The sequence below is a fragment of the Seriola lalandi genome, unplaced genomic scaffold (assembly GCF_002814215.2).
Source record: "Seriola lalandi dorsalis isolate HSWRI2012SDOR001 ecotype SW California unplaced genomic scaffold, Sedor1 jcf7180002054470, whole genome shotgun sequence".
Classification (NCBI taxonomy): Eukaryota; Metazoa; Chordata; class Actinopteri; order Carangiformes; family Carangidae; genus Seriola; species Seriola lalandi.
This window is the reverse complement of record NW_019525023.1, coordinates 880,218-891,191: the sequence shown is the minus strand read 5'-3', so window position 1 is coordinate 891,191 and position 10,974 is coordinate 880,218. Positions and strand designations below refer to the sequence as shown.

Below are 10,974 nucleotides of genomic sequence, written 5' to 3'. Positions count from 1 at the left end.
TAGTATGTACGCAGAAGACAGGTGTGAGTAGAAGCTGTATGTATGAGAGCAGAGGGGAGTGGTCATAGAGGGTGGATGATGTAGTGGGGTGTTCTCTTGCTTGTATCCTTCCCTGTTCCTCCATATCCCTTTCTCCCCCTAATCCTCTCACTCTTTGTCTCAAAATCTCAGTAACAATCTCTCCCCCCTCTCCCAGCTAGCGTGCTACACATTCTCACATCAACAGCTCCACCAACAGGTGGAAAAATGCCTCTCTCTGGCTTACACTCCATGTTTCCGTCAGTCCGAGGATCTCTCCACATTTCTCCCGTGACAGTGAAATGCAACACCACACATTTTCAAGGCCTATGTTTTAAATTTCCTGTTAACTGAGAGCTGTTTCCATGTGAACCATTCAGGTGGGGGGGGGCGGGTTATTTATTGTCATTCAGCACACAGCAATGCTGAATCAACAGGGTCAGAGGATAAAAGAGTGAAGGCACTGCATGTTGGCACAGAGCTGCTCTTGTCATTGCTTCCAAATAAGTCATTGTTATATCCAGGAAATACCCAGTAATGCTCAGATCTGTTGTACTCTCTATCTTCGTGCTGCCTTTCATCTTCAGTTCTGATGGGAGTCCACAAATAATTGTGAGGCACCCTAAAACATCAGTTCTGTGTATTTGAGAAAGCATTCTGACACAATCAAGACTTCCATATCCATCCACTAGGAGGCAGAGATGAGGATGTTTGACTTTATTTTGTGCCTACATCATCTGGAAACCTTTCTCAAGCATTTAAACTCAACAGGAGCCAAATGCTTCAGGCAAGCTGTGGTCCGCATTCTGTATCAGTTTTATGAGATTTCCTATTTTCAACATGAGGATGTGCTTAAGTTTGGCATGACAGAGGGGACATTGTGCCTCACCCATGAAAACAGTACACGTCAGAAGAAAATGTTTCTCAAAAGGCATGGCTGGCTTGTAATTGACACATGTTATATTGTACTGTATTATAATTTATTTTTTAAATCACCTAACATCTAGTTATACCGTTTTAACTTTACGGTCGAAAAACATCTTCTTATCCAAGAATGTTTATACATATTCTGAGTATAAAATTTATATTATTACTATATAATAATAGTATATATATATATATATATATATATATATATATACTATTATTAATAATAATATGTACTATCAATATGTACTATAATATGATACAGTAAAAGGTATTTTGTGACTGACATATTATATATATATATATATATTATGTGTCAAAATGAGGCTAGAGTTAAATATCTTATTTATGTTTAGGTAGTTCCCAGCCTAGGTTACAGATTTATCTTGGAAAAGGTTACACATTGGTTTTACGTATCTTCTAACCTTTTATCTTATAAAAAGTTACAAGATAAATCTGAGGGGTCACCAGATGATTAATGGCACAGACAGTAGGCTACAAGTACCCCAGTACTGTACTAATTTTAACTCTGCTTGAAGTAGCATGGTCTTGGCAAGGTCGGCGAGGGAAAATGATATAAACAATGATGTATTACAACTGTTGTTCAATTAAAAAGTTGGTCTGCGTTCTGCTTCCACAACCTGTAGAGTCAAGAGTTTAATTTATTTTTCTTTCGCTTTACATAGGCTATATTAAAACTCGGTTACAATACCTCGTGTCGCCACCAGAGGACGTTGTTGTTATTTCAGCCCAACGCAGAGGCGGAACACGACGTGGCAGCTAAATGATTCACTTCCTGTATTTCGTGCGGTATTGACATCCGTCTCACACAGTCTTAACGTCTGTCAAACCGGACTTCGTCGGACTTTGTTGCAGCTTTCAATTCATCCCTCTGGCCGGTGTTGGTGTTCTGTCAGGGGGCTGTTGTCTTACATGAGGAGAGGGCTGTGTTGAGGAGCTCCGCAGCCGGACTGGAGAGATGACGGCTGGGCTTCTGTTAGTGTTTGTCGGGGGGGTGCTGGAGGTCTGCAGCGGCGTCTCAGCGAACAGAGGGGGATACCCCTCCTTTACAGACGAAGTCCCTTTCAAAATCACCTGGCCAGACGCTGAGTTTACGCTGGTATGCCTCCTCCTTTAGTATCACAGTTTCACAAAGGGACAAATTGTCTGTAAGGGGTTGGGGGGGATGCTACTCTCAATGTATAGCTCGTACTATGTTCGGAGTGAGTTTCCTCTTTCTTTTATAACCGACGTTACAGTTTAAGTAACCAACGTTTGTCTATGGATTTCAGCCAACTTCAGGTGCACTTTACAACGAGGATGACTTTGTCATCATGACAACAACAGAAAAGGAGAAGTACAAATGCCTCCTGCCATCCCTGACAGCTGGAGAGGAGGTAAGCAACATGTCCCTTCATAGAGAGCTTTTCATTGCTTTTGAATATGTTTGTATTGCTTCCACAGGCAATAACTATAAACACATAACGGGTAATACAAAGCAGCTCAACTTTCCCACTGGGCTAATGCAAGTCTTCATAGTTTATATACCATACTGGATTCTCTTCAGGTGTATAAACATATTGATGGCTTGTCATGTTTTTAAACATGATGGGACCCAACTCTGCTCCTTTGTCCTTTTAAAACAGGTATGGCAGTCTGCGTATTATCTTCCTCAAGCCCTCCATATATCCTCCATTGATTTTTAGCTTTTAGCTTCAGTCTGTGTCATATTTTTGGAGTCCTGGTTATCATTCATATCTATTACAGTAAGGTTGTACTCAACAACTTCTTTGCTGATATATGGGGATGCAACAACATTGATATCTACAGCTTGACAGTGGAATTGTAAAAAAAAAAAAAAAATAGAGAAAGTAACAATAGTAATCAAGTCTCCAGTTTGACTGTATTACCCGAGACATTCATTTTAAAATGGAAACAGGAACTTGGAACAGCTGAAACTTAGAGTGAGATTTAAAAACTGATTTGAAAAGATGTTACTGTTTAAAAAAGCTTTTTGTTGTCATATGTTTTGTGTCTTTTGTTGTCTCAGGATTATGATAAGGAGTACGGCGGGCCCAGTCCGGGTGACCTGCTGGAGCCACTATTCAAACGAAGCAGCTGTTCCTACAGGGTGAGACTCCTCAAGTTTCTTTTCTGCTTTCATTTAATTTCCTTACTTCTCTCAGTGGAGAGACTGAAACTGTGTTCAGATGGAGTTCATGCTACATTAGTAGAGCATAACTGAAAACGTATTTTTCTGCCTTAGTGTTTGGTGAGTTAAAGAGTCACTCATAACTCAGTAAACTTGCTCTTGGCTTGCCGACATTGCAGATTGAGTCATACTGGACGTATGAAGTATGCCATGGAAAACATATAAGACAGTATCACGAAGAGAAGGAGACTGGTCAGGTCAGTGTTTTGAGTGGATAAAATAACCTTCAGATATCAGATAACAGTTTGCAATGAAAGTGACCATGTGTGTTTCCATAGAAGATCAGTGTCCAAGAGTACTTCCTGGGGAATTTGGCACAGAAGAGTCAGTCAACAGAGACAGGTGAGTTTCTTTTGAATGCACTTTTATGATATATATTTTTTGATTATTTGTAATACGTTATAGAATGTTTTAGTTGTTTCCTTATTGCACTAAAGCTAGGAATTTATTTTTTCAGATAAAGTTGAAGAGGCAGAAGATGTCAAATCAACGGCTGAAACAGAAGTAAGTATAATAATGACACTTTGATAATCAGCCAAATTCACCAGGCTAGCCCTCAGTTCTCACATTTGTCACCTCTTTTCTGTTGCCTTCTCTCTTTCCACTGGTGTTCAGGTGCCCACCAAGAACATAGAAGGTCAGCTCACTCCCTACTTCTCGTTGGAAATGGGAAATGGGACTCCTTGTGTGCTGAAACAGAACCAGCCTCGCTCCACGTCCGTGTTGTATGTCTGTCATCCAGAGGCCAAGCATGAGATCTTGTCTGTTGCTGAAGTCACAACCTGTGAATATGAGGTTGTGGTGTTGACACCGCTGCTTTGTGCTCACCCAAAATACAGGTAGAGCTGTCAGAACGACTATGTGTGAATATTTTTCTCAAAGGAATACGCCTCAGTAGTAGAAGTATGTTGGTGTTTCTGTTTTGGAAATTCTGAAATGTTGTTTTAAGATTAGTCATCCCTGTGGATCAGGGTTCTACTGAAATGTATTTTCCAGCAGGCGAGACATCCGGCTGACATCTTACTGTTTCTGAACTTGACATGTATTCCTGGCAGGTTTAAGTCATCCCCGGTGAACGCGATCTTTTGCCAGGCTCTGGCAGGCTCGCCTCTGCGGCCTCAGCAGCTCGCCCAGTTGGACAAGGAGCAGGAGGAGCAGCTTAAACCACCCTTCAGCGCCATGTCTGAGACCAGAGAGGTGAGACATGCACAGAAAGATGACAGAGGGGAAAAATTAGTACAACGTATACCAACGATACTGGGCTCAGTCTTATGTTTGACTTGTTACAGGAGGAGGCGCCACCAGTGAGAGAGGAGGCATTCTCCTCCACTCACAAACCCATGACTGTTGGAGGGCAGTCCCAGGTCACTGTCGGCACCACTCACATCTCTCGTTTGACAGATGACCAGCTAATCAAAGAGTTCCTCAGTGGCTCATACTGTCTGCATGGGGTGAGGCATGTTCACCTATAGCACCCGAATAGTGTTTAGTAAACTATTCAGTGACTTCATCTTAATGTGTGTTTCAGGGAGTCGGGTGGTGGAAATATGAATTCTGTTACGGAAAGCATGTCCATCAGTACCATGAGGTAAGGGTCCCTCCTTGCTACTGTGAGTGCGTTTGTGTGGAAGCTGGGTCAACTGGTTATGTGGATTGGCTGTAGGGATGCAATTAACAAGTATTTTCACAATTAATCAATCTGCTGATTAATGTTTCAGTTAAATGTTTCATCCATAAAATGTTAAAAAATAGTGAAAAACACCACATCACCGTGGTTGCTGATTAATTTTTTTACTAATTGATAAATTGAGTGGTTGTTCCAGCTCTACTTATTAGTTAGTTTACAAAAAGATTTGTAATTGCATAGAAATTGTGATTTTGAATGAATATGTAAGATTGTTAGGTACATTATCTTGTATTTGTACAGTAATGAATATGTCCCTTGGCTCTCCAGGATAAAGAGCAAGGAAAGAACATTGTGGTGGTGGGGAGCTGGAACGCTGAGGAACACATTGATTGGGCCAAGAAAAACGTTGCCAGATCATACCAGCTCAAAGACGATGGCGTGCAGAAAGTCAAGTATGTCATTCATATTTCTGAACCCTATCCTGGATGTATATTGAGATTATCGTTGACTTTTCCTTTCCCTCTGTTCCTTTCCTCTGATCCATGACAGGTTGGTTTCCCACTTTTATGGCCACGGGGATGTTTGTGATCTGACAGGGAAGCCCAGACAGGTCATTGTCAAGCTCAAGTGAGTGAACAGTCGTTGCAGCACCAGTTCAGTGTCACTGCCCTGAGTCAATGTGTGAGTAAGAAAATACCCAAATGTTTCCGTGTTGATTCACTCATCTCATTTCTCTTGTCTCTGTCAGATGTAAAGAGTCTGAATCTCCCCATGCTGTCACTGTCTATATGCTGGAGCCTCAGACTTGTCAGTACATCCTTGGGGTAAGTTCACTATTCACAGTTACTGGGGAAAAAAAAAAAGCACTGAACCTTAACTGGAGTACAAACCTCTACTTTAGGTTTGGGAGCTAAATAAAAAGGAAAGTGCTATTTCAAGCTGTGACCAATTCATTAATAATTTACGTCTGTTTCATTGTGGAATATATGAAAAAATGAATGAACTTGAGTAGGTCTTTTTCACAGCAGAAATTTCAACATGTCAAACACAGCTGTAGCCAATAGCATTATTAACTGTTGCATTGCATTGCTACAATTGCTGAAACCCAGCCATCGTTATTCAGTGTTAGTTCCACCTGTGCTTTTCCTGTAGTGACAAGTCTATGAATATGATTTATTTATTTGGGAGTCCTAAAGAAACAAAGGCTCTAATGCTAGAAAAGTTATCAAGATATAGTTTAGTAAAATGACATGTACAATACAAGATGGACATTTCCAGAGAGCAGAAAAGAAAAACGGATAGAAAATCAAACTATTTCAATGTATAAACTCTACAAAGGTAACTTTTATTTACATTTTTATTTGCCCACCAGAAAGTGTGGGAGCCACTGCTTTAGCCTCTGTCTTGGTCTGTCTATCAAGTATGTTTTCATACCATATAACAATGATGGGCAAGAAATGTTTTAAACAAGAATGAAAGGGAGGAAGATTTGAAGTTCTAATATATGGCTCTACTGGCTGTTTACAGACAGGTAGATCATTGGCACTATGTTCAAGCTGGCTGACATATTTTTTCCTCCCCTAGGTTGAGTCTCCAGTCATATGCAGGATTCTTGACACTGCTGATGAACATGGACTTCTGTCACTCTCCAGCTAAACTGACAGAGATCATGTGACAGCAACGGCGCATGAAGGACAAGGAGAGGATAGACAGAGAGAGGTGCACTGAAGAAGAGGGGAGAGGACACTTATGATAAAGCAGAAACCTGTTTGTTGAAGGAAGAGAGATGCCCATGACACTGCGCTAGAAGCCAAAGTCAAGGTTAAACAGAGGTTAAACTTGATCCTGAGGCTGGACTTCATGTGGCTCAGGAGCACAGTCTCAGCTCAATGCCCTGATCTGTGCAATGGACGACTCTACATCACAGCCTAATCCAGCAGGCTAACTCAGACTTAGTGAAAACAAAGTGAAATGGGGCTGACGCCGCACTCCACAAGGCAGTGGGTTTATTGCCTGTACAGAATATCCATGCTTCACTTTGTGTTGATTAATTTCAAGTAAATGAGAGACATATCAGGGGATTCGTAATTATCAGGGGAATCAACAATATTCATGGTGGTTTTATTGTCTTTAAGGTTGGTAATTGTGTGTGTGTGTGTGTGTGTGTGTGTGTGTGTGTGTGTGTGTGTGTGTGTGTGTGTGTGTGTGTGAGATATATGAAATGGTTAGCTGTTTGATTGTGGCACTTTGTATTTGTAGATATGAAAAGAAGCAAGTCTGAAAATGTTTTTTTGCATCAGCGTGAATGTGTGCTGTGTTCATTTACAGGATGAGTGAGTGTAACTTATGCATTGGAAGGTGCCGTGGAATAGCAAGAAAAGTGATTGACTTCGTAGGATGTACAGAATGTCTGTGGGCTCCTATCAGAGGTATTCTGTGGTTATATGAAAAAGCGCACTGGGATCCTGATTACTGCTGTATCACGGAGATAAAAACCAATGCATTTACAGGAAAGAATAAAACTAAAACATGAAACCTAATTAACAGTGTTGAATTATCACAGAAAAAAAGATATTTGACTTGACCGAGACATCTTGGCAACAAATGTCTTTGATTAATAATTATAGAGATATTCAGTTAGTTATTATGATGTAGAATTTTCATTTTGTTTTTTTCTTGCTATTAAGATTTTTGTCCTTCAGTCAGATGCCATGATTTAAAAAAAAAAATGGAGGTGCATTACCATAGTAAGTTGTCATGGTCAATTTAAGGCCACCAGAGGGTGCTGACGCTAAGCGTGTAGTATTTTAGTATTTAGTATTTCTTTCATATATCCTAAGAAAACAACTGTAACTGTAAAAGAACAGTTGTCACTGCAGTGATTTCCATTTTTAATCTCAGCCATTTCACAAACCTTCAGTTCAGTCAAACTGACTGAACTGAAGGTTTGGGAAACTCTGCAAAGCTTCATCTGTAACTTCACTATATCAAGTAAATACCAGGTCAATCGTCATTAAAAATCTAAGCAGCATCTGAACTGGTTGATTTGCAGTTCAAATGCTTTACATGAAAATTTAAATATAAAGGAAAAATATTTATATATATGTGTGTATATAATATATTTTTTTTAATGTTTTTTTTTAGCATTTTATAGCTATAGAGCTTTAGAGCTATAAAAGGCCAGTTCAAACAGTTTTGTTCCTCTGACTTATCACTTTAAGTATGTTGTTTTCACAATATCAGCATAATGACGCATAACCCCAACAGACAGACCATCATTACTGTCATTTCATTAACCACTGACACTGCTTCCAGTTAACATTAAAACTAGGGCTGCAACTAGTGATTGCTTTCATTTTTGATTACTTTGACAGTATTTTCATGATTAATCAATTCACTGGTTTTTCTATAAAATCTGATAAGAAAATAGTGTTTAAGTTTACAATCATACATGACAAAGAAAAGCAACAAATGCTCACATTTTAAAAGCTGGAGCCAGTGAAAGTTTGAAATTTTTGCTTGCGATGAAAATAATAAAAATAATTTAATTTTATGTCAGTAATTATTGATTAAGCATTTCAGCTCTAGTTTAAAAAAAAAAAAAGTGAAGGCACAGATCCACTGGACTTGCCAAACATTTATTGTTTTAAAAAGTGTATGGGGTTCACAAATACATTTTTCTTAAGAAGCAGAAGTCCATCAAAGTGCAACCACATGCCACTGACAGCCACACGTGGGCCTGTGCAGGGTTTCACAGCAGCTCGCATCTGATATCAGTGCTCAGCAACGTCAGCCAGACTGGAGGAAGCAGTGAAACCAGCAAATGCAGTCCTTGCCTGCAATGAAAAACTACAGTCTTGGGCATATCTGCGCACAACACAGTGGCAGATTTAAGTGAAAATGCTCTGTATCTGAAAAAGAAAACAAGGTAAGTTAATTCAATGACATTAATTAACTTTCTGGAACAGACACCTTCATTACAAATCTCTTGCTAGTTTTTAGTTAAGCTTTTTAAGTAAGCTTATGACTGGTTCTTAAATTTTTCCATGAAAAAAAACTTAACATGTACTTTCACTGTAAAAGAGAACAAGAGATTAATACTGATTCCAAATACATAAAATGGACAGTGTTTATGTTCCTCTTGATTCACATTTGAGTTAAAGCCATGGTGAGATTGTCCAAACCATACTGTTTAGCAGCTCTTTGATTAGACTGAGGGAATGGGAATCTGGTGCACTGAGGTGCTTTCAAAGTCCTGTAGTGCATCTTGGTGAGTGTGATAGTGCATGGCTACATATGACTTGGCAAAGGCAAATGTCTGAGAGCTGACAGGCTGCAGGCTGGTGGGGGAGCTGGGCCCTGCAGAGGGACTGCTGTTGTATATACTGTAGTAGGGCTCAATGCGGGTGTTGATAGGTGTTGAGGTACTCGGCGGGCGAGGTTTACGCACACCTGTGGCCCTTGGACTCCCAGCACAATCCCTGGAGTGACTGGGCCCACAAGCCTGGTCCACTAGCCTCCTCTGTGGCTTTGGTGACAGTACGTAGGCTGAGTTTGTCTCATGATGAGAGGATTTATTGCGATTGACTTCAAGGCTGCCCTTCCCCATCGCATGCAGACGAGTCTTTTGCTTGCAACAGAGAAAGCCCAGCGCCGCCCACTGAATACAGCACAGCACACGGCGGCGGAGGCCTGCACTGTTGCGTGAGTACACAAAGGGATTGATGCCTGACTTGAGAAAAATTAGCACAAAGCCGCACAGTTCGAACTGGTAATGTGCAAAGCTACTTTCTGGTGTCAAAACATCCTGTGCCAGTGAAACTCCCATTGGCAAGCAGCAAAGCAACACAGAGAACACTATAACAACACAGGTGACAACTGCCTTAGAGTCTTTGGCTGTGGCCAAGTTGACTGTAGACACCAGCTGACAGCAGGTTGCTCCTTGGGCAGCCCCTGGAACCAGAGGCTGGCTGGTCCTGTTGGCATATGAGTGTGTCTGAACATTCTGCAGTTTGTTGTAAGTCTGGTTACGGTACAGAGAGGGGCCTTGAACAGCACACTGCATGCTCTCAAAGCCTGCTGCAATGAGAGGTGGTGGGGGTGGAGGGCATGTGGCATCTACTGTCATGATGGGACATTTCCTCACTTGTGCATTCTTCCTTAGTGTTTGAGCAATCATCAGATAGGATACAGACACCACAGTTACACAAAAGGCAAAGTCTGCCAGGTAGACATATAACACAACCCTGGCCTGTCCACCTCCCAGGCCAAAGTGGGGCAAGCAGGGTCCATCTCCATGTGGGTATGCTCGCATGGTAAGGAGGGCAGCCATGGTGAAACTGGATGTCCACAGCAGGGCAGTGAGGGCCAGCGTGCGGGGGAAGGAGGCAGTGCGGTTGGGCTGCTGCCCCAAAACCATGCGTAGTCTGTGCAAAGCAATGACAGCTACCGTCTCCAGGGACATGATGATGAAGCCCGAGCTGGTCAAGTGGAAGGCAAAGCAGAAACTCTTCGACACGCCATCCCCTCCGCCTGCATCCAGGAAGAGCACCAGCGCAAACATGGGAGCAGTCACACAGCAAATGAACAAGTCACAGAAGGATAGGTTCAGGATCATGAAGTCAAAGTTGGTGCGGAACTTGCGAAAAGCTGGGTCAAAAAAGGACAGGAACACCACAAGATTTCCATAAGAGCCCAGGCAGAAGATGAGGATGAGGAGCAGAGAGCAAAAGGTCAAGGTAGCAGTGTGAATCACAGCCCAACCTGACGGGGTCTGTGTGCCCAGGGTGCCATTGAAGGTCTGATGTCTTGGCACATCCACCAGGTCTGATGGTGTAACAGTGGTGTTCATTGTATTGTTAACAATTTATAAGGATCCCACAGTCATCAATTTCAACATTATTCCTCTATATGCAGGGAGTAAATGATGATTACAGTATCTGCTGCCTCCGCGTTTGCTGCCACCTTGGTAGAATGCTAGAAAGGATACAAAGTCATATATTAGCTATTGTATTGTGCACTACATCATTGAATACATTCACAGCTGATAAGGGAGCAATACGTAATTTACCATTGACGGGTACATATTTAATAAGAAGCTGTGGTGCTACATGTCAGACACAAGCTACAGTAGGCTATAGCTATGCACCACTGCATTTGGCCAATTATACCTTACCACCACCACCCCCCC

General features: G+C 41.5%; 2 protein-coding genes across 3 annotated transcripts in view; one reads left to right on the top strand and one right to left on the bottom strand.

The window, feature by feature from the left end:
• The first annotated feature begins 1,748 nt into the window (after positions 1-1,748).
• On the top strand, positions 1,749-7,324 carry erlec1 (endoplasmic reticulum lectin 1). 2 transcript variants are annotated; one of them, XM_023411837.2, is made up of 14 exons: positions 1,749-2,065; positions 2,238-2,342; positions 2,996-3,076; positions 3,277-3,354; positions 3,439-3,499; positions 3,615-3,661; positions 3,773-3,996; positions 4,213-4,354; positions 4,447-4,608; positions 4,686-4,745; positions 5,112-5,236; positions 5,334-5,411; positions 5,533-5,608; positions 6,369-7,324. In XM_023411837.2, the coding sequence occupies exons 1-14, from the start codon at positions 1,925-1,927 to the stop codon at positions 6,438-6,440; spliced, it is 1,452 nt and encodes a 483-aa protein (XP_023267605.1). In that variant the 5' UTR covers positions 1,749-1,924; the 3' UTR covers positions 6,441-7,324. The 2 variants fall into 2 exon arrangements, with proteins under 2 accessions (XP_023267605.1, XP_023267604.1); XM_023411836.2 differs by having other exon boundaries at positions 3,436-3,499.
• A 1,077-nt stretch (positions 7,325-8,401) lies between these two features.
• The window catches only part of gpr75 (G protein-coupled receptor 75), a 3,153-nt gene continuing 580 nt past the window's right edge, over positions 8,402-10,974 (bottom strand). Inside the window, exon 2 of the mRNA XM_023411645.2 lies at positions 8,402-10,760. Within this exon, the coding sequence (XP_023267413.1) occupies positions 8,992-10,635 (1,644 nt within the window). The 5' untranslated portion in view covers positions 10,636-10,760 and the 3' untranslated portion in view covers positions 8,402-8,991. The remainder of the gene's footprint in view (positions 10,761-10,974) is intronic.

Bases quoted from the DNA above. Each gene is read 5' to 3' on its own strand.
- erlec1 (XM_023411836.2), top strand. From the start codon at position 1,925: ATGACGGCTGGGCTTCTGTTAGTGTTTGTCGGGGGGGTGCTGGAGGTC. The intron at 4,609-4,685 runs GTGAGGCATGTT...TGTGTGTTTCAG, and splicing joins GCTCATACTGTCTGCATGGG to GGAGTCGGGTGGTGGAAATA. The intron at 4,746-5,111 runs GTAAGGGTCCCT...TTGGCTCTCCAG, and splicing joins ATGTCCATCAGTACCATGAG to GATAAAGAGCAAGGAAAGAA.